The sequence below is a fragment of the Amborella trichopoda genome, chromosome 1 (assembly GCF_054954075.1).
Source record: "Amborella trichopoda isolate Santa Cruz 75 chromosome 1, AtrichopodaSantaCruz75HAP2 v2.0, whole genome shotgun sequence".
Lineage (NCBI taxonomy): Eukaryota > Viridiplantae > Streptophyta > Magnoliopsida > Amborellales > Amborellaceae > Amborella > Amborella trichopoda.
Genome location: NC_142336.1, coordinates 32,878,306 through 32,902,170, shown reverse-complemented (window position 1 = coordinate 32,902,170; position 23,865 = coordinate 32,878,306). Strand labels below are relative to the sequence as shown.

The 23,865-nt window shown below is 37.4% G+C and overlaps 1 protein-coding gene across 2 annotated transcripts in view; it reads right to left on the bottom strand.

The window, feature by feature from the left end:
- Positions 1-5,118: 5,118 nt before the first annotated feature.
- The window catches only part of LOC18428338 (zinc ion binding protein), a 44,920-nt gene continuing 26,173 nt past the window's right edge, over positions 5,119-23,865 (bottom strand). Inside the window, exons 6-8 of one of the 2 annotated variants that reach the window (XM_011622924.3) lie at positions 5,781-5,856; positions 5,647-5,693; positions 5,119-5,469 (exon numbers count right to left, since the gene is read on the bottom strand). In XM_011622924.3, coding sequence (XP_011621226.1) covers positions 5,289-5,469; positions 5,647-5,693; positions 5,781-5,856 — 304 coding nt within the window. In that variant the 3' untranslated portion in view covers positions 5,119-5,288. The remainder of the gene's footprint in view (positions 5,470-5,646; positions 5,694-5,780; positions 5,857-23,865) is intronic. The other variant, XM_088862469.1, reaches the window with a different exon arrangement.

Here is a 23,865-nt window from a genome sequence, read left to right as displayed (position 1 = left end):
GATTGAAGTAGTAACCTAAAAAATATATAGGTAGAAAAATGTCATTTACAATTTCATAAAAAAATGATTTAAACTGAAACATTGTAATGATATAAATATATATTTACCAGCATAATGAATTGGACGTCCGAATTTGGTGTTCCACCTCTTTTCTATAATCTCGATCACTTTGCTAGCAAAATTACACTTCTCCCCAATAGCTGATTTCGCCCTCTCAATACCTTCATAAAGGATACCCATGGTAGCTTTCTTGTCAGCATCCACCATTCTTAACACCGTGACCAAAGGGGCAGTGGCCTCTACAACACTGGAACATCGAGATAAGAACTGCCTATTTGAGATTATGTTGTCCACTTTTATACTGGTACTGGACTTCGAGAGGCGGTCATTTAACCACTCTTCACAAGTAAACAATCTCTTTAATGCACCTTAAGATTCTCGAATGGAGTCCACAGCTAAGTAATCGGTCGCAAAGCGGGTTATGGTAGGCCTGATTATCTCTTTTTTCTTAGAGTGTTCTCTAAACAGAAATAAAATTTTAGAGTGGTTGTATATAAATCTCGACACCAACCTTGCTTCCTCTAGAGTCTCCTTCACAATTTTAATCTCACCGATCTCCTCTAACATAAGATCGATGCTGTGTGCAGCATACGGGGTCCATACTAGATGCTTCCTCTTATCCATCAACTTGCTGCCCGTAGAAACACATGCCCGCGCATTGTTCGTAATAAACTGAACTACATGCTTATCTCCCACCTCCTCCACTATCTGATCATATAGTCGTACGTAGAAGTTTGCATCCTTCTTCGTCCCTGATACGTCTTTGCTAGACAAAAAAGATGTACCTTTTGGGGAATAGGCCAAGAAGTTTAAAAACTCTTTTTTGCTAACTTTATTCAACCAACCATCACTCATGAGAGTAATTCCTGTCCTTGGCCAACTCTGTTTATATTCTTCAATTCACTTTTTAACTTCCTCCACCTCTTCATCTAATATTGGCCCACTGAGCTCATATGTCATCGGGGGTTTTACCCCGGGCCCGACTCTCTGGATTGCACTGACCATAGGTGGAAAATATGGGCTATTGGCTGCATCAAAGGGAATCCCTTTATCGTAGAACCATTTACCAACATATCCCCTTAACATGTTTCTTGTACCTTTAACCATGCCTTTTAAGGTCATCTGTTGTGACTTAGGCTTTGAGAGAAATGGGTCTTTACGACCATGAGGCACTCCTAGGTAACCTAGAAACAATTTTTTCAACAATTGATTCTCTTTGATATATATTGCCACCAACCCCTCCATACAAATTTGAGCTGGGCCCGCCATACATGCTGAAGTTGGGCCCGCCATGCATATCTGAACTAGGCCCACCATGCATATCTAAGCTAGGCCCACCATGCATGTCTGAGCTAGACCCACCGGGCATTCTAAACCAACGTACCCTCTGATATTGTTCATGTAAACTCAATCTTGTGGCCATGTCCAGCTCATTATTATATTGCTCTTCTAAGTCATTATTATATTGCTCTTATGTATCATTCCTGCTTGATGGTGTATATAAACTAGCTATCTCCTCATTCATCCTATGTTTGGTAATTTTTTTACCTTTGTTAGCATTAAGAATTGCCGCCATCTGTTTTTTTACATTACTAGGGACACTAGTGCATGCAGAAACTTCTCCCTTAACCCCTACCAAGTGTTGCTTGAACCTATGTACCCCACTACTTATCACTCTTTGACAATAATTACAAATAATTTTGTCTTTCTTGTTGGGATCAAGTCTGACCCCATGTTGCCATGCAGGATCTTTTGCAGATCTTGACATGATTCAACTGTTTTAAGATGTAAAAAGTATAAAATTAACCTGACAGTTCAAAAAAAAAAAAAATCACCATGTGTAGTGATAATATGTTGCGGTAGTTCATGTAGTCATATTTGTTGTTATTTGTTATTGCAAAATACCTTTATTGACAATAATATTTTCGTACATATCAATTACAAACATTCAGAATAATATAATACAAAATGCAAGCTCCAAACATGGCTACAACTCAATTATCAAGAACATACATTTTTTGCATTAAAAAATTAATAATAAAAACAATTCTTCACAGAGCCAGCTAACATCAGTCATCCCAACTAAAAAAATCCATGAACAACAGATAAAAAAAATACAGTTTTGCATTAAAAATATAATAACATGCATTTTGCATAAATATTCCATCAACATACAATTTTTTCAACAAAAACTTTAAAAATAAAAATTTAAAATATGATTTAATACCTCATGATAATTAAAACCTTGTCACGATTTTCACATCTTTTCGAAAAATCATCATTTTTCAAAAAATTAAATCATGGAAAAAAAAAAAAAAATGATAGCAAACTCAAACAATAAAAAATAAAAACTGGGTTTAATACATCATGATAATCAAAACCTTATCACGATTTTCACATCTTTTCGGAAAATCATCATTTTTTAAAAAATTCGATCATGGATAAAAAGAAATAAAAAAAAAAAAGTACAAAAAATTTTCAAAAAATTCGATCATGGATTACAAAAAAAAATTCGCTCATGGATTAAAAAAAAAAATTAACAAATTTTCAAAAAGTTCGATCATGGAATAAAAAAAAAAAATCAAAAATTTTCAAAAAATTCAATCATGGAATACAAAAAAAAATTCGATCATGGATTAAAAAAAAAATCACAAATTTTCAAAAAATTCAATCATGGATTACAAAAAATTCGATCATGGATTACAAAAAATTCAATCATGGATTACAAAAAATTCGATCATGGATTACATAAAATTCGATCATGGATTACAAAAAAAAAAAAATCCGATCGTGGATTACAAAAACAAAAAAAACAATTCGATCATGGATTACAAAAAATTCAATCATGGGTTACAAAAAAAAAAACAAAAAAAACAAAAAATTCGATCAGGATTACAAGAAAAAAAAACAAACATTTCGATCATGGATTACAAAAAAGTCGATCATGGATTACATAAAATTCTATCATGGATTACAAAAAATTCGATCATGGATTACATAAAATTCGATCATGGATTACAAAACAAAAAAACAAAAAATTCGATCGTGGATTACAAAAAACGAAAAAAACAATTAGATCATGGATTACAAAAAATTCAATCATGGATTACAAAAAACTCTATCATGGGTTACATAAAAAACAAAAAAACAAAAAATTCGATCATGGATTACAAAAAAAAAAACAAACATTTCGATCATGGATTACAAAAAAAAACAAACAAACATTTCGATCATGGATTACAAAACATTCGATCATGGATTACAAAAAAATCTATCATGGGTTACCAAAAAAAAAAAAAAAAAATCGATCATGGATTACAAGAAAAAAAAACAAACATTTCGATCATGGATTACAAAAAATTCGATCATGGATTACAAAAAATTCTATCATGGGTTACAAAAAAAAAAAAAGAACAAAAAATTCGATCATGGATTAGCAAAAAAAAAAAAAACAATTCGATGATGGATTACAAAAAAATCGATCAAGTATTACAAAACATTCAATCATGGATTACAAAAAAAAAAAAAAATTTGTTCTTCACAGAGCCATTTTACATAAGCCATTTTAACTCAAAAATCCGCCTCTAAGTGAATAAATTACATCCAATTGAGTACATTTTCTGATAAACAACAATATAAGGAATCAAAACCCTAAATTTTTAACACATTATTACTAATATATCATGAAAAAAAAATCAAAAGGCGGAAAAAAAAAAAAAAAAACAGCGGAGTTTTGGTTCCGTAGACATCTCTGTGTTCATCTCAAATTTCATGCTGTAATTGACCAAATTACGTAAAATTGAAAATTTTAAATCATACTAGACACAATAAAGATTAAAAACCTTAATTATTGAACACATTATGTTCAAAACATGTCGTGAAATAAATCATATGGCAGAAAAAAAAAAAACCCAAACTTCTTACCTGATTTTGTGAACCGAAGACTTCAATCTCCAAAAAACTCTGTTTTTCTCAACGATTATCACAAAATAGTAACAAAAGGTTTTGATTCACAGCTTTACGATCAAAATGCCTAAAAAAATTGAAAGATTCATGCCCTATTTGGCATGAAACTTTCAGAAAAAGCGAAAACCCTAAAAAAGCAAGTTTCGTGATCCAAAAACACCAAATTTTTCAACCATTTAATCCTTGTAAAAGCTGAATAAAACTGTTTACAGCCTGCAAATTAGATCACATGCCAAAAAAAACAAGAAAAATGATCAAAAAATGACAAATTTCGAAAAATCCCGTGAAGAACACTGTACAACCCATTTTCTTCACGGACTCGCCGATTCCGCACAGTGACTAGGCGAGTCACTGTGCAGAATCGTCCGGTTCTCTCTAAAACCGAACGATTCCCAATTTTTTAGCCGATACGATCCCCCTATGGCGATTTTCGAGTCAAACCGGGCGAGTCCGGATCGACTCGGCCTTTTTTTAAACACTGGTTCCAAGACAATGCAAAGGGAAATCCATCTCATAAGCCAAACGACTGTGTTTAGAAGGGAATAAGCTGATTGCTACAAGACCCCTTGAAGTGTTTAATATCGAGCAGAAACGGATTGTGACTTAGGGTGGTCCGCAATAAAATATGAATCACCGTACTGTATAGATCAGATCAAATAAGAAAATCTAAATGATAACCTCATCACTCTTAAAACCAGAATTAGAAAGCTGGAAAACCAATGATTTGTGACATCTCGAAAACTTATCATATCCCTTTAAGGAAAATGAGAAGCCATGCGCAAAAACTCAGCTCGAGCTCCGGACACAGCCCCTGGCCAGCTGAGTAACTTGGGCAAGCACGTGCAGGAGTCTGAAAAGGTCTCAAAATGGCAAACAAAAAAAAAATTCAAAATAATTAAAAATCAGCAAGAAATAATTGATTATATATATGAATCGTTTATTGTATATGAATGTCAAAAAATATACATGAAATGGACTACAGGGAAAAAAATGATATATAGGTTGAAAAAATGTAAAAATCCGAAGAAAATAATAATAATAATAATAATAATAATAAATAAATAAATAGAGAATATAATAAGAAAAATCCACAAATCATCATGAAAAAACATCAACGACGCAATGATTAAACAAGTTACCGAAAGCCAATAATCAAAGAATTTTTTTTGTACAGAAAACAAAGGACTTTGATTGATATGATTTGAGCCAAAGATCTTTTATAAGAGTGGATGCACCACTGGTCATAATCAGATAACATATTCTTATAGATGCTTGGCTCTCCAATCCACGGCGAAGTTTTCTTCGTTTTCATCATCGTCACTTGAGGATTCTTCGCTAGTCTCTGCACCCATGTAAGCAGGGCGCTTTCGTGAATTTGCAAATTTTGCAGCCTTTAATTCAAGCTGCTTCTTCTTCAGCATCTCCACACGTTCATTAAGGACCCTGCAAATACATGCCCAAACTTATCTTCAAGCCCCAAAAAGAAAAACCAAGTAGTCTAATGGCAAGACTGAAATAGGAATCAAGCGTTATTTTTGCTTTCTTTGTAAATCAGAAATCATATGATTTTCAACTTGATGCCACTTTTGTATTGTAAGAGTCTCCTCTTGCAAGACTCACTTTTGTTCTAGAGACTCCATTTCCTCTCTCTGTTCAGCAGCATCAAACTGCATGCAGTGAAATCCATGTTATTATCTCCAAAAGAAAGAAAAACCAACCAACAGTTATTATTAGTTGTATATGGGTGGTAATACCTCCTCTTCCTCCAGGCGGTCATCCACTTCCTGCAAGTCACTTTGGATGGCCTTTTGGAACACTGCTAACTCATCCCTGCAGTAACAGACTCTTATGTTTGTATTTTGAGAAACAGGACAATAAGATTCAAGCCAATCGAGACAAGCAAACTCTAAATTTACAAGGACATGGTTTTGTGGCCTCAACAATTATGAGTTATATATGGAGTGTGATATGCAGTGGCATACATTATTATATTGGTAGCCATAAGAGAGAGAGAGATGTGATGATGTACTACAGACGTTTGCCCTCCCTTCTGTTGCCTACCCCCGTTTGGAATACAATCCCCACCACCCTCTTTAGTTCCCCCAACCAGATAGCCAGAGCTCAGACAACTTGGATGTGAAGTCTTACTACCCTGCAGACTCCAATGAAATAGAGAGCATTTTTTTTTTGAACCTGTTAACTGTTGATGAAATAGAGAGCATTTACATAGCAAAACAAAACATAGATGGTGTACTGCATGATATACGCTTTGTCTACAAAAGCCTTTCCTTTGACATCAGTGACATCTTCAGAAGCAATGCTGGAACCAGGAACAAGATAAAGGAAACGCCCATGAGAGAGTTTAAAGAAACTCCCATGTGGTGTCAATTATGACAAGGAAGAAGGCAGTTGAACCACAAGCCCCAATCTTGGCTTCTCCATCTCAAAAGCCAGCTTGCGAGACACTCCCAAAGGTGGCTAGCATCCTCTTCCAATACTCTCAAATGAAGATTCTAGTCTGGAATCCCCCATGAAGAAAAAAGCTTTCTCAGCAATCGCAGACAAGTACATCCCTAAAGTTTTAGCTATCTTACAGACAAAGTCACAGTCTCCCTACCCTCCCCCTGGTGCACCAGGTCCTACCAATGGTAAGTCCTCAAAGCCCAGTTGGCCCGAGGGTGTCTAGGTCATCTCCGTCCATGACTATTATCAGTAAGTGTTGAATCCTTTTTGGTCACAGTCTGCCTGTCCAGGGTCTCGGACCATTTTGAATGGAAATTGTTGGCGGCTTATCATCCCAATAGACCCAATCTGAGAGATCTCTTTTGGAAGAATTCAACTGAGTTTCCTCCATTCTGCCTACCTCCTGGGCGCCTGGTGGGGATTTAAATATAACCGGATGGTCTGGTAAGAAAAATAGGAATGGCCAGATCGCAGTCAGTATGTCGGCCTTCTCCAACTTCACAAACAACTCTTTGGACATCCTGTTCAACAGGTCTGGCTTTACCTAGTCAAATCATGCAGCCAGCCCAACCCTGTCCAAAATCAACAGGTTTCTCATTCCCCTTTCCCCAGAGAAGAAGTTCCTCCTTATGACTCACTGCCACATCTCCCAAAGCTGGTCTCGAACCATAAGCTGAGCCTCATGGACACCATCCCAGTGTCAGATGGCCAGAGAATATTCCGTTTTAAAATGATGTGGTCAAGGAGCCACAAATCCTAAACCTTATCCCCCAATGGTGGTCCTTCCACCAATTGAAGATTGGGGTCACATCTACCCGATGCTCCTGGATAGAAATGAAGGTTATGGATGAAAGGCTGTGTCTCATCCTCCTTTTAGTCTATTCTCATAAACAGGGTCGTGAAATGATACTTCCCCTCCTCTCGTAGGCTTAGACCATAGTTTTAAAAAGCGGACTGCCTAGCACCTCAGCAGTCCAGAAGGCCTGAGCACATCGCCCAGGCCTAGGCGGCCAAACTAGGTGGATATCCCTGGGCGCCCGGGAACCTGCCTAGGCGGCCGCTTGCGCCCCGCCCAGGGGCGGAAATGCGGCTCCTTAAAGGTATTTTTTGGTCATTTTTTTAATACTAAAGGGGAAACATTATGGGTTTTAAGTTCATTTAAAATCTAAAACCCATTAGAGGCTATTTTAGAGAGAGAAAACCCAAAAAAAAAAAATTACTAGGCCACCTAGATTCTGGGCGCCTGCCTAGGCGCTGGGCGGCCTGTCCCCCCCCCCCCCGACCGCCTAACTGCCGCCTAGCACTTTTTGAAACATTGGCTTAGACAGAAGGGCCCTCTCTCCTCCTCTACGTTTGCAATTGTAGCTGAAATCTTCAGTCACTCGATTTTGAGGGTCTTTCAACAAGGTCTCCTTACCTGATTCAAGTCACCCAGGAGAGGGCCTATTACTCAATACACAGTAATGCCGGTGACACCTTGGTCTACTGCAATGCAATCACGCAACAAGTAGATACTCTGTGGCTTTTCCCAAGGAGTTTCAATGTCCCCGCAAGAATGAAAATCAATAAGTCCTAAGACCAAGCATTATAATGGGAACCTCAAACTGCTGTGACTTGGCTGAGAGGTTATGTTGTGGGGTTGCCCAGTACCCTCCAAGTACCTTGAATATCCCCTCTGCCTCATGAAAACAGCCCGAGATGCTATAGTTAGTAGACAAATTTGAACATAGGTAGATGCAAGGAAAGGAAGGTTCCTTCGTTTGGGGGCCAGTAGGGGGAGGACCACTCTTCTCAAAAGAAACCTTGTCAAATATTTCAATATTCCAAGTGCCCTTGTTCCATATGCCAGCCTCCATTCTCGCCCGACTGGAGTCACCAAATGAAGGGCTTTCCCTTATATGGGGTATGAGGACCATAAAAATTCCATCTGGTCTCTTGGGAGGTGTAGAACCCAAAAACAGATTGAGACCTAGCATTCAGAATCTCAGGAACTGCAAGATCGCCCTCTTGAGAATTTGCAGGGTTAATTTTCCACGCAACAGGGTCAGTTATGCCAATCAGTCATCTGACACAATATGGGTGACATAGGGTGCTAGGGCTTCAGAGGCATGGAAAAATCTAATGGCAAGCCATCATAACTTCAAGAAGCAACTGCTCTTCAGGTGGAGAACGAGTTAAGTTCTGGAAAGATTTGTGGAATGGTGACAGGATTCTACAACCATTTCCAGGTGGCCAGATGTCCTAATGCCACAATGGCCCAATCCTACAAAGCACTGAGGGGGCTACAGTATGGAATCCTATTTTCAAACGCTTGCTGTGTGATACAGAGATCCACCACCTTGTAGCACAATTAGATAGGCTCAAATCTCTACACCTGACCAGACAGGAAGGTGTGGTCATGGGAAAATTCCAGATAGGCTCAAATCTATAATATATGCTTCATCGTTCTACATGCTATGTCTCCAAATTTGCACACTCTTCATTGCAAACAAGGCATGTGTTCCTCCTATCTCACCACAATTCCAGGCATTCAACAGGACCGTGCTCTCTAAAAGAATGCATCAGAAGTAAAACCTCAGAAGAAACCACAGATCACCTTCTACAATGTCCAGCTGTGGCTTGCACTCCTTCAATCCTTCGATTGGATTTGGATGCTGCCTCAGTGGTACAGCAACGTTTACAGCCTTCTACCCCACCCCTGCCCTCCAGCTGGCTTGTTCCTGTGAGAGCATCAGCCATGGCCACTATCTAGGTCATTTGGCTCGAAAGGAACTGCCAGATCTTCGAAGGGAGGGAAACCCCACTCCAGCTGTCAAAGACTGCATTAGATTGCTAGTCATTTTTTGGGCAAAGGATTGCCAGACTTCAAAGGCCTACACTGTGGCTGATTTCACAGGTAATTGGCAAGCCATCTGATTCTCTGGACCAGCCTCGTTTACCAGATTGAACCTTCGGAAACCACCCAACCATTGGTCCATCGAGCTCAATATAGATAGATACTCCTTCGATAACCCAGGGTTTCGGGGCTCTTTTAGATATGTTCACAGGCATTCTCAGCTTTACTTCTCAGGGTACATAGGAATGTTTGATTTGACAATGACCGCGACAATATCCTGCTTGAAGGGTTAAAGCAGTTCGATCAAATTTGGGGAAATAACCTTCAAGTGGCAGGGGACTCTAAAAATGCGATATCATGAGTTTCAAAGTCTGCTCAGCTCTGCGGCGACGACTCAAAACTCTATTTGATTGCTCAGTCAAGCGTTTATAGATTTGCACGATCTACAGAGTTTTTAAAATTTTAAATTTCATAATTAAGGTTGAACATAGATTTTCAAACCATCATAGTGGTTTCTAATACTAGAAATACATCTGCAAGTAAAATTTAGAGTTGTGCCTTACTTGTGTATTATAAGTTGGGCACCTTATACCAGTCTTACCCTATATATAATGTTACATCGTGAGTAAGGATAGATTTGCCCTCATACATTACAGCAAATGACTCTACAATATAAATCACTTAAAATTTACACAATTACAGAACTGCCCTGCATTGCATTCTAACAACAACTTGCCCAACCCCCCCCCCCCCCCCACAACACACACCCCAAGAAGAATAAAAAAAGTTCTACATCATGTTTTGACATGCACAACATGTTTATTTAAGAACTCATGTCTATCTTTTGCAAGCCCTTTGTAAAAATATCAGTGATTTGATTTTCACTCCCAATAAAGCAAACATCTATATCCTTGGCTTCAATTATCTCACGAACAAAATGCTAATCTATCTAAATGAGCATGGTGCGATCATGAAATACTAGATTTGCTAAAATGTCCAAAGCACTCTTGTTGTCATAATAAACTCGTTGACTTGCACATTTGTTCCAAGAAAAGAAACCAATACTTTGTATCCATGAAATCCCAGAAACTATAACTGCAAGTGCTCGGTACTTAGCCTCAGTACTTGACCTCACAAATGTTTTCAGTTTCTTACTACTCAATGAAATTGGATTTCTATCAAGAAAGACACAAAGGGCCGTAAACTGATATTCTAGAATCTGGATCTCCAGTCCAGTCTACATCAGAGTACCCATCTATAAAAGCAATATTCAATTTACTAATTGTTTCTTTCATAGAGCATCCCATGATTCACTGTTCCTTTTAAATATCTGATTATTCTCTTCAGCGCTTCCATGTGAGTGCCAATGGGAGCATGCATAAATTGACACACTTGGTTAACAACATTATAATATATTAGGCTTGGTGAGAGTGAAATACTACAATGCCCCTGCTAAACTTTTCTCTCTCTCTGGGTTATCTAAAGGCTTTCTTTCAGATATCCTCTTTTGTTTAGAGCAGCTGGTGTGTGACTGTGATATGGACTTCAATTGGTCATATTTGCCTTTTTAAGAAGGTCTAGAGTGTACTTTTGTTGAGACAACCAAATTTGATTCTCATTTCAATTTACTTCAATTCCCAAGAAGTATCTCAACTGACTAAGTCTATCATTATAAATCTATCATGCAAAGATTTCTCGACACCATCAACCAGGTCTATAGAACTCTCAGCAATTATAATATCATCGTCATAAAGCAGAATGAAAAGAACACCTTCCTTGTTGAGAAATAAACAATGAATGATATGATGCTGCTCTAAACTCTTAGCAATTATAATATCATCGTCATAAAGCAGAATGAAAATAACACCTTCCTTGTTGAGACAAATAAACAATGAATGATATAATGCTGCCCTAATAAAACCCCTTTCTTTCAACGCATTATGAAAACATTGGAATCGCATTCTTGGAGCTTCTTTTAACCCATATATAGAGATTTTCAACCATCTCGTTTTCTGAAAACCTGGTGGTTGTTCCATGTAGACCTCTTCAACCAACTTTCCAAGCAAAAGACTATTCTTAGCATCCAACTGAAAAAGAGATGAATCATAGGCTAAAGCAAGGGAAATAACCACCCGAACTATCATTATCTTAACAATAGAACTAAATGTTTGATAAGTCCATATTGTTGATTAAACCTTTTTGCAACCAGCCTTGCTTTAAACCTTTCCACAATGCCATCTTACTTGTACTTCACTTTATAAACACACTTGCGTCCCACTACATTTTTATCCACAGGCCTAGGAACCATCTCTCAAGTCTTATTGATGTACATAGCCTTAATATCTTTTACCATAGCCTCGATCAATCACCTATCTTTTCTTGCCTTAGAGATAAGTTTTAGGCTCTTTGATTTTGAAAATTTCACATATAAAAACCTTAAAACTATGAGTGAAGGTGTTACAACACAACCATTGATCACTAATGCTTCATGTTGCAACAATAATGGGCGTAGTCCAAATGAGGGAAATGGATTCTGCATCATCACAGACGAAAAAAACACTTTATAATCATCCCCTTAAACTCTCAAAACATAATGAACTCTTATCCCTCGCACTTAGAGGATCTTGTACCATGGCAAGCTGATCACCTAGTGCTTTTATCTTTTTATAGAATTATGAGGTTGACATATTGTTTCTTTTACAGGAATGATGCTCACTTCAAAGATGCATAATTAGGGCTTCTACTTCTTGGGAAAATAGATCACAACGGGAGAAAGAGCAAAAGAGAAAGACAGCAAGGAAGAAGAAAGATGGAAAAAAACAAGTTTTGATGAGCAAGTGAGAGAAAAGCAGTTAGGGTCTTGGACTAGATTTCAATAGCCAAAAAGTAGAACGTGGTTAGGATTTTTTATTTTTTTTTCTAAGGAGAGAAATAGGTTAGGAAGAGAAGGATTATAGATTTCAAACAAGATCTAGGGTTTTATATTGAATGAAGAGATAATCAAGAGTTTTGTGGCTAAAACAGGAGGCTTTAAAAGAAAGAACAGTAGCATGCACAGTGGTGTTAACAGATATGTGAACAGTAGCATTAACAGTAATGTGGACAATAACGTGAACAGTAAGTGCGCCTCGATTAGGGTAGATCACGCTAAGGGTAGATTCCAACCACACTCTGATGCCATGAAAAACATAGAGAATAAGAGAGAAAAGAGGCACACAACTTATACCACGAAAACACACACCAGGGCACTGCCCGCTCCAAAACAGGCGGGCAACCTGGCCATCCTTGCTCTGAGGGCGAGCACCTAGGTGGCTCCCCAAGGCAGTGAGGCTGCCACAAGCAACAAAATGGGATTTTTTTTTTTTTGGGATTTCTTTTTGGGTTTATTGGGATTTTCCCCCTGGAAAGAGAGAGGATGATGAGAGAGAGAAAGAGAGGACGATGCCCCACTAGGTGATCAATCGTGTTTTTGAGAGAGAGAAATCCTTGGGCACCTATATGTATACACATAATCATATTCAAGTATCACTTTGGGCTAGTGAAGGCAAATGAAAATGAAGAACATGCTTTAAGTGATGGGTAGATTCCAACATCATTATTGAGAGAGTAATATGTATAAGGAAAGGCACATCAAAGATATATTAATAAAGAGCCATATACAACTCATGTCAACCATGAAACTCCAGCAAAAGATGTAATAATTTGTTGTTTCTAAATACATAGTTGAAGTGCACTTCATTGACAGCATATGTCTCAAACCACTACTCTAGTATCATCATGATTTCGATATAGTGAAGCTTTGATACCTCTGTTAATCGCTTCAAGTTAGTCAAAACAATTTTGTTTTATATCATGTATGCACTTTCTGTTTGTTTCCTAAAGGGTGTCATTGTCAGTTCTGGTTTCCAAAAGCTGCAAATTCTAGGAGATGTAGACATGCTGATTTCCTTTATGAAAGCAAAGTTAAAAAGTACCTATAACCATATGAAAGACAGCAGCAACTTCATCCTAAGAAGTAGTTTTACGGAAGGGATCACATCATTACAGATTGGTTTGATGCAAAAAAAGTGGGTTAGAAAACTAACTCCCTTTAGGAAAAGCATAAACGCAACGATGTCACTCAAACCATTTACAGCAATTGGAAAATGTGATGCCAGGGGACGTAAAATAATTGGGAAATACTTAACTAGATAATAGAAGGGAAACTCTTAACTACATATAGAAACATTATATTCAAGAATAGATTTGTTATTGGGAGAAGATATTGACAGACCAGGCTCTAAATTTAATTATGAACGTCAACTTCAAATTCAGACAAATAAGACGAATAGATGAGTTTTGCCATGGGGAGACAAACCCGGATGGCCAAGGAGTTCCAAATCTTGGCTAAAGGCTAAAGCCATCATAAACCTTTAAAAGTAAATCCAACTAAGCAAAAGCTTATTATGGGACATCCAATTGAGATAAGATAAATTATGGGACAGGCAATTAAGATAAATTAAGTAAAACCGTTATAACCCTCAAGTGTAAGAAAAGCTTCAATATTGACGAGATGCAGCAGAAGATTGTAAAATGAAGAGCTCATTGAGTAACAACGGATTCAGGAACAAAGAAAAAAGATAGAAAGGGGTACTAACAACAGAGAAAAGTAAAAGGAATTTGAGTGTGGCTGTGTTTTTTCCTTTAAACAGCACAGCAATAGGACCAAAATAAGAGAATGAGACAAATGAGAGAGCGGGAAAAATAAAAAAAAATCCCCAAATTCCTAGGTGAGATATCATGATTATCCCTAGTGCTATGACACAATCTTCTTAGATGCAAATGGATGATAGCGCTCCACAAACACACACAAGCACGCACACACACACACACACGCATGCACACACACATGTTGGGTTTTGTGGGATTAAAAGGCCTAGAGAGTTTGGAAAAATGATATTTTATAGTGAAATATACACTTCAATAGGAGTGTGTGTGTGACTGACTAAAGGTTGGGCAGTTTATAACCCTGGTCATGTCCAAAACCCTTTGCCCTGGGCATGTGGCACTACTGATAAGAGTTTGCAGTGGATCATCTCTTGTTGAGGTCGGAGTGATGCCTAAAGATCATGTTTGTATGCAAGGAGAATTGTGTGGTCTCCTTTGTATGGTTGCAAGCCTGTGAAAGCAAGGGCTAAAGCCTCAACAAACTTTCGCACAGCATGTACACATGCAATCCACAATAATGGGAAGCAACCCTATAAAGGGACACGTGTACACGTGCATAGAGAGAACTCATTTTCACTGTAGTGACAAGTACTAGACTTGATCTTAAATAGGGGAACTAAAATCCACATTTTATGATCATGGTCCTACTGTTTATTAACTTTGACGAGCCAATCATGAGCCTCTACTTTGAGACTATGGGTATTAGGTCTTTATGGCGTTGGATAAGAAAACAGTATTGGATCATGGTTTTTAGGGTGAATGGAATGCCCTTAGTGTCACTAATTTTGACACATTGGTACTAGTCCACTCCTAGTATATTTTATTTTAGTATTATAAATGTTTATTTGATTTTTAAATAGTTTTTTATAATTTTAAAATATTATTTCTGCTGTAAATATTTTTATTAAAAGGATATTTCTAAAATTTCAAAATTATATATAGCATATGTGGGGACCAAAGATCTAGCCCCCACATGTGCGTGCCACCCATGTGGCACACACGACCTCTAGGGTGGCACGCCACTTTTATTGCATATAGGGGAGCCACCCCAAAATTTTCTCCATGCCACTTTTTGGGGAAGAAAGAGGCACACCCCACCTTCTTTAAAAAAAATTGTTTTTTTGTTCAATTTAATGGCACACCACCTTTTTAGCATAAAAGGTGGCACACATTATTTTCAAGGAGATATAGCTCCCACACCACTTTTCTTGGTAGAGAGGAGCCACGCCTTGCTTTTAAGAAAGGGGGGGGGCACGCCCCACTTCCATGTTTTAATGGTTTCAAATTTAAAATAGAAAAGATAGGAAATATTTTATTTAAATAAGATTTGATTTCCTTTTCTAGTGGGATTTATTTAAAATTCCGATCTTCTTTGATTATGGGAGATCTAGATAATGTTTGAATTTGATTGGATTTAAATTTAAATAGGAGTTGGATTTGGGTCAAAGTCTAAAGAGATAAGGTTTTTATCTTTCTACCCAAAATCATGATGGCTGATTTTTTAGACAATTGGCTCTGATTAAATCTGTCTCACCCTACATATTTACTATTTATCCTAAAAGTCTAGGTGGAAACTAGATAAGGCAATAGTTAGAAGGAATCCTATTCAAATTAGGATATAGATTTCCTTCTATAAAGGGATCTATTTGAACATCTTTCAAACCACTAGATCTTCTCTCTCTCACACCTAAAATTCTCTCCTTTAGATCTCACGCCACCCTCTCTCCTTCATAGAGCGCCAAGTCTCTCTCTCTCTCTCTCTCTCTCTCTCTCTCTCTCTCTCTCTCCCCTTATTAGCCTCCATTAAAACAAACAAAAAGGAGGATCTTTAAAATCAAAAAAAGAGAGTTGTTGTATTTTAAAGAAAAGAAGGGAGAAGCCCAACCTAGAGAGAGCAACTCCCAAGTTCACTCCTAATTTGTTCCGAGTTCCGATAGCTACAAAGTTTTCTATCTCAAAATTTCAAGCAATACCTTAAGGAAAAAAAGTGCGTCATTAGTCATGGAATAGGCTGTGGGGTGTACCAAGTCCTGGTAGGTAACTTCAGACATCTTCCAGTAAGTCTTCCCAGTAGTTTTAAATTAATTTACAGTATTATTTCTTATTTTTTGTAAATTTTCAGGAACTTAGTTTGTGTTAAAAATTAAGCTGCAAGTTTATTTAAAGCTCCCGGATAGTTTCTATTTTTCTTGGCGGTAAAAATAAAGATCCTAGGTTTTATTTAGAGCATTATTTTAATTTTACAGCAATATATTGTGACCCATATAAGTGGATTTCAAGTATTTGAAATAAAAGTAAAAGAAAATTTTGCCTCTATCTTTTTTTTTTTTTTTTTTTTTTTTTTTTTAAAGAAACATGACTTCAAAAGATTTCTTCGCTGAATTTATTAAGTCTAAAAGATTGGATGAGAAAAACTATGACTCCGTAAATCTGGTAAACCTTAAACCCAACTCAGGTTCATTCAAGAAGAAGAAATGCAAATGAAAGAATAAGAACAAAACAAATGAGAATAATGGGCCTAAGAAGAAGAAGGATTTCAAGAATACCCAATGCTATAATTGCAAGAAATTAGAGCACATTGCTAACTGTTGCAAAGCACCCAAAAATAAGAATCCCAAGGGCAATAGGGAGCATGCTTGTGTGGTCCTTGAGACCATGCTAGCAGACCCTAAGTCTGCTAAAGTAGGGTCATGGTGTTTTGACTCAGGGTCCACTGCTCATGTGTCAAACACTAAGGATAGGTATAGAAATTTCAAGCCCATTGCCCCTGGGGATCATTATATCTATATAAGTGGGAATCAAAAGACTGAAATTCTGGGTATTGGAGATTTCATCCTTCAACTTGAGAATGACAAAAGCATGGTCCTAAAGCAAACTCTTTATGCTCCTAAGATGAGGAAGAGTTTGGTTTTGGTAGCTAAATTGGCTTAACGCAGGCTACTCTACCATTTTTATTGGTAATAAGGTGGAGGTGAAATATGGAGATGAATTAGTCATGATTGGTCATCTAGCATATAGTTTCTTTTCAATTGCAATAAAGGATTCCATTTCTTATGCCTCGTGTTATACACTATGATGATGCGTATATATGGAATATGAGACTAGGGCACATAAATCCTAAAAGGATGGAGAGGTTAAAGAGAGAGGGATTCATGAGTTGTCTAAATGGAGACTTAACCAAAGTCTGCGAATCATATATTCAAGGAAAGCTGGTTAAGAAATCCTTTGCAAAAGCTTAGAGAGCTACTGGTATATTAGAGGTTGTCCATAGTGATACTTGTGGACCTATGAATGTAACCACTAAGGGTCGCAAGAGGCACTTTATCACATTTATAGATGATCACGCTCGTTTTCGCCATCTCTATCTTTTAAGTGAAAAGTCTGAAGCCCTAGAGCAATTCAAAGAGTATAAAGCCGAGGTAGAAACCCAAACAAACTAGAAACTTAAAGTCCTTAAATCTGATAAAGATGTAGAATATTCAACATAACTATTTTAAAAATTATAAGCATGGTATTATACGTCAATATATTATGTGCACACTCCTCAGCAGAATGGAGTAGCTGAGAGACAGAATCAGTGTTTCAAAAAACGCTAGGCGGCACCTAGGCGATCGGGGGGGTCCAGGCCCCCCCATGCCTAAGCGGGCGCCCAGAACCTAGGCAGTCCAATAGAAAAAACAAAATGTCTATAGTCTAATTGTCTAAATCTAAGAGTATAACTATATAACACATAATCCATAATCCATATTTCCATGAATTAGGAGAATTTAGATAGTCCATAATCCATATTTCCATACAATGCTAGAACCATACAAGCATACACACAAGAGTTAGATAGTAGAAACTAGAAACTAAAAATAAGAAAAATAAAATATACAGTCTAAGACTCAATAGTCAACAACAAGAGTCAAGCGTCTTTATTCTTCACTCATCATCATCAGAAGGAGTTGGGGGAGCCTCATCATATGCATTAAATTCAAGGCCATCATCATCAGAGTCATCTCTCTCTTCAACATAATGCTCGTCCTTCTCTATTTCTTCTGAATTTGGGTCTTCCTCCTCTTCTTCTACCTCGCTCTTATTCTATGCAGATGAGGTCCTAGGAGTCTTGGCTACCTTACTTGGTGCCTCTTCACCCTTTTCTTTCTTTTTGTGCTTCCCTGAACTTAAATATTGTATAATCTCCTCCTTAGTAGCCTTAAAAAATTTTCACACGGGGCAACATCCCCCTTAATACCGACAAAGTGTTTGTTGAACTGGTAAATACCCCTATTAGTATCCTTTCCGCAATAATTACACCTAAAACAACTTTTGTCATTCGCATTCGAGTTATGACCATACTTCCATCCCGGATCACCGCTTCTAAAAGAACCTGGAGAAGATATTTCCATAAAAGAAAGCTCATTTTCTTCCTTTTCTGGTTCTACTAAATTTAAATATTGTCTAATCTCATCCCTAATAGCTTCAGGAACCTTTTTACAAGAAGCAACATTCCCTTTAATACCGGCAAGGTGTTTCTTGAATCGGTTAATACCCCCATTGGTATCTTTTTCACAAAAATTGTACCTTATATAATTTTTATCGTTTGGTTTTGGGTTATAACCATACTTCCAACCACCCTGATCACCTCTTCTAGTAGAACCAGAAATAGACCTATCTAAATGACAAGGATTTTGTTCCTGTTTGTGTTTTACTGAAGTTATATATTGGTTAATCTCTCTGATAGCTTCAGGAACATTTTTACAAGGGACAACATTCCCCCTAATACCGGTAAGATGTTTCTTAAACCGGTTTATACCCCTTTTTGTATCCTTTTCACAATATTTGCATCTTATGCAATTTTTATCCAAATGATTCAGGTTATATCCATATTTCCAACCCAGATCAATACTTCGACTGAATCTTGAAGAAAACATCTCAAAATAATACAAACAATCTAAAAAATAAAGTTTTGCACTTACTTTGATTGCTTGATCTCCAAACTTCTACCTCTGAGATGTATTCTAGTACTAAAATCTTCAAAAACACCATGTAATCTAATCGTAATGGGTAATATTTGGATCATTTTCCCGTAACTCTGAGAAACACTTTGATCCAATAAAAATCACAAAATCTAGTTTTTTTGAGGTTTTTCTCTGTCTTAAATGGGGCTCAAGTGGGTTTAGGTTTCAAATGAACCTAAAACCCACCTTTAAAAACAATTGTTTTTTTCAAAAAAACCCAAAAAAAAAACCTCAACAGAGGACATTTCTGCCCCTAGACAGCCCGCCTAATTTCGCTGCCTAGGCCAAAGTGATGCGCCTAAGCCTTTTGGACCGTCTAGGCGCTGGGCGGTCCGCTTTTTAAATCATTTGACGGAATAGGACCCTGATGGAAATGGTGAGGAGCATGGGACATGCTAAACACTCCTTAGATTTTTTGGAAGCTGTTTTTACAGAAGACTATATCCATAATTGGACTTTGACAAAAGTTGTCCCACTAACTCATGAGATTTTCTCGGGTCGTGCTTCATCGCTTAATCACCTCAGAGTGTCGAGATGCTCTGCCCATGTCCTAATACCCCATCAAAATAGGACAAAATTAGATCCTAAAACTGTTAAGTCCATCTTCATGGGATACCCACCACATCGTAACGGATACCGTTTTTATAATCCTAACACAGGGGCTGTCCTTGAGAGTAGGGATGCTCATTTCCTTGAGGAAGAATTTCTCAAGGGTGGTGCTACTCTGAAACAAATCAAGTTTCATGAGATAGATTATGACACAAGTCAGGCCCTAGATCCCGAACCACCTTGTCCTAAGAGAAGTAACGGAATTAGGAAAAAACCTAAGTTCTTCACCTACCTAAAAGAATATTATGAAAGAATTGAACTATGTTTCGACCAATAAATCATAACCTGTCATGAAAAGTCACAATGAGAAGAAGCCATGATTGATGAACTTAACGCAATCAAACTAAACAATGTTTGGGAACTGGTGAAACTACCTCTTGATAAAAAACCATAGTTGTTGGAAACGCCTGGGAACCCAAATCGTTTCAGGAACCGGAATCGCTCCTGACCAGAAGTTTCCCATTGTAGGAATTGCTGTCCGTACAATAGGAATCGTTCGGAACAAGATTTCTAATTTTCAGGAATCGAGTATCGATCTGAATAGGTCCAAGTTTCATCCACATATGGAATCGAGATTCCCATGCCCTTAGGTTCGACACTTCAAGTGTCAAGTTTCATGAATATGCGGAATCGAGTTTCCGTCATCTATGGAATCGAGTTTCTGACATATGCGGAATTGAGTTACCGACATGCGAAATTGAGTTCCCATCAATTATAGAATCGCGATTCTAACATATTTGGAATCGAGTTTCCATCATTTATGGAATCGTGTTTCTAACATATTTGGAATCAAGTTTCTGAAGTATATGGATAGGAGATCCATGCCGGTTTGAGATCGAGAATTACAATCGCAGAATCGAGTTTCCGACATCCCTTGATTCAAGTTTCTGACATATGTGGTACATAGATATGTTGCTGTGTAGAATCGTCAGTCCATGTGTGTTGCTTTATATGTTATTAAATGATTTCAATATTTTATAAGCATTTAAATTAGAGGCGAATAAATAAAATTAGCATTATTAATAACCGCTTTACATTCAGTATTTCAATACTAAGCAATGTTGCAAGGCTACACATGGTGTAAGATCACTTAAGCAATCTTTTCAGATAACACATGAGCAAGATTCAGAAACCAAGGCAGTTTACATCACCGCAAATATAAGAAACGTTATCCTATGGGCATTTAAATAATTTCACATAACATATGAGCAAGAGTAAGAAACCAAGGCAATTTACATCACCACAAATATAAGGAACATTATTCTATAAGCATTTAAATCAGGAAAAAAAAGAGTAAAAATAACATTACTAATAACCATTTTGCAATCGGTAGTACAGTACTAAGCAATGTTGCAAGGCGAGACGTGGTGCAAGTTCACTTAAGCAATTCACATAACTAAGAGCAAGAAACTATAACAGTTTACATTAACGCAAATATAAGAAACATAATAAAGATAACTAAAAAAGTAACACAATCTCATTAAATTCCTTCTAAAATACATGCCTTATAAATAATAATACCCCCTTCTAGTACACATGTTGCCTAATGCTATCATTTAGGACCTTAAAGCATGATATCCACTAGAAAATAAAATATTACTTTTGTGGTTATTAATTACAAGAAACCAATGTTTTATACAGTGCAGATGAATTAAAACCCTGTCGAAATGAGTTCCATTACTTGTAGAATCGTGTATCATTTAACATGGAATCAAGATTTAAACCTCGCTAGAAGCCAGATTCAATATATTTGGAAGCGTCTACCCACAATTAGGGGGTTCAAGTTTCTCTAGATCTGTTGGATCGAGATTCCGAAATTAAGGAATCGAGATTCCAAAACTAAGGAATCGAGTTTCCTTGGCTCCAAAAAAAATTCTTAAAAGAAGTGTTGAATCAAGATTCTGAAATTAAGGAATCGAGTTTCCTTGGTTCCAAAAATAGGTTTCCACATATGTGAGGCATCGAGATTCTGAAATTAAGGAATTGAGTTTCCTATGTTGCAAAAAAAAAGGTTTTCAACTAGGTACGAAATCAAGATTCCAAAATAAAAAAATTGAGTTTCATTGGTTCAAAAAAACGGTTTCCGTGGAGTTTCCCTAACAAAAACATGGAAACGGGTTTCGGAACCGGAATCGCGGGGTCCGAGAAGAGATTCCGATAACTATGTTGAAAACCCATAGGCAGCAAGTGGATTTATAAGAAGAAATTAAACTCGGAAGGGAAGTTGGAGAAATACAAAGCCAAATTAGTAGCTAAAGGCTTTACCCAAAAAGAAGGAATATATTATGTTTGGGAACTTAACACAATCAAACCAAACAACGTGTGGGAACTAGTGAAACTATCTCCTGATAGAAAACCTATAGGCAGCAAGTGGATTTATAAGAAGAAATTAAACTCAGAAGGGAAGTTGGAGAAATACAAAGCCAAATTAGTTGCTAAAGGCTATACCCAGAAAGAAGGAATATATTATGTTTGGGTACTTAATGCAATCAAACTAAACAATGTTTGGGAACTAGTGAAACTACCTCCTTATAGAAAACCCAAAGGCAGCAAGTGGATTTATAAGAAGAATTAAACTCAGAAAGGAAGTTAGAGAACACAAAGCCAAATTAGTTGCTAAAGGCTTCACCCAAAAAGAAGGAATATATTATGATGAGACATTCTCCCTTGTAGCAAAATTCCCTTCCATTAGAATCTTAATAGCTATAGCATCCCATTTCGACTTCGAATTCCACCAGATGCATGTTAACGCTGCATTTCTGAATGGGGAGTTAAAAGAAGAAATTTATATAAAACAACCAGAGGGCTTCATAGAAAAGGAAAAGGAAAACCTAGTGTGTAAACTTAATAAGTCCCTTTATGGCCTTAAACAAGCATCAAGGCAGTGGTACAATAAGTTTCAAGAGTCCTTGTCATCTGTTGGTTTTGTGTTAAACTAAGAGGACTACTGTATATATGTCAAGGTCATAGGGAGTGGCATAGTTTTTCATCTCTCTATATATGAATGACATATTAATTGCCAGAAGTTCGTTAAGTCTCGTATTGGAGACAAAAACTTTCTTGTGGGAGATGTTGGTTTTTTGCCAAACATTTGTATGAGATGAGCTTGAGAAAAATTGAGAGGGAGTGATTGTATGGCCTTCAAAGGCTAAGTGGGAGATGTTGGTTTTGTTGCCTTTGGAGGCCTAGAGAGCATGTAAAAATGATATTTTATAGTGGAATACACACTTCAGTAGGAGTGTGTGTTGACTGACTACCGGTTGGGCAATTTATGGCTCTAATCATGTCCAAAACCCTTGGCCATAGGCATGTAGCACTACCGAGAAGGGTTTGCAGTGGGTCATCCCTTGTTGAGGTCGGAGAGATGCCCAGGGATCATGCTTGTAAGCTAGGAGAACTGTGTGGTCTCTTGTATGCGGTTGTAGGCCTATGAGAGCAATGGCCAAAGCCTCAACAAACTTCTGCAAGGCATGTGCACATGACAGCCACATTACTGGGAAGTAGCCCTATAGAGGGACACGCATACATGGCCATAGAGAGAGCCTCCTATACACTGTGATGACAAGTGTTAGACTTGCTCATATAGGGGGGTAACTGAAATTCACATTATAAGATCTTGATTCCACTATTTATTATCCAACTTTGACAAGCCAATCATGAGCTCCTGCTTTGAAACTGTGGGTCATGGGTCTTTGTTGGGTTAGATAAAAAGACAGTACTGGATCAAGGTTTCTGGGCCGAGTGGAGCCTTAGTGTCGCTAATTTTGACCGATTCTCCACTCCTAGTATATTTTACTTCGGTATTATAAATGTTTCCTTGATTTTTAAATACTTTTTTATAATTTTAAATTATTATTTTTGTTGTAATTTTTCTATTAGAAGGGTATTTCTGAAATTTTAGAACTTTATATAACACATATGGGGACCAAGGATCTAGCCCCATGTGTGTGCCACCTATGTGGGGCCCACATGATCTCTAGGGTGGCACGCCACTTTCATTGCATATAGGGGACCACCCCAAAAGTTTCACCATGCCACTTTGGGGGAGAAAGGGGCACGCCCCCACCTTCTTTAAAAAAATTGTTTTTTTGTTCAATTCAGTGGCACACCACCTTTTTTGCATAAAAGGTGGCATGCACTATTTTAAGGAGATATAACTCCCATGCCACTTGTTTTGGTAAAGAAGGGCCACACCCCGTTTTTAGGAAAGGTGGGGGGGTC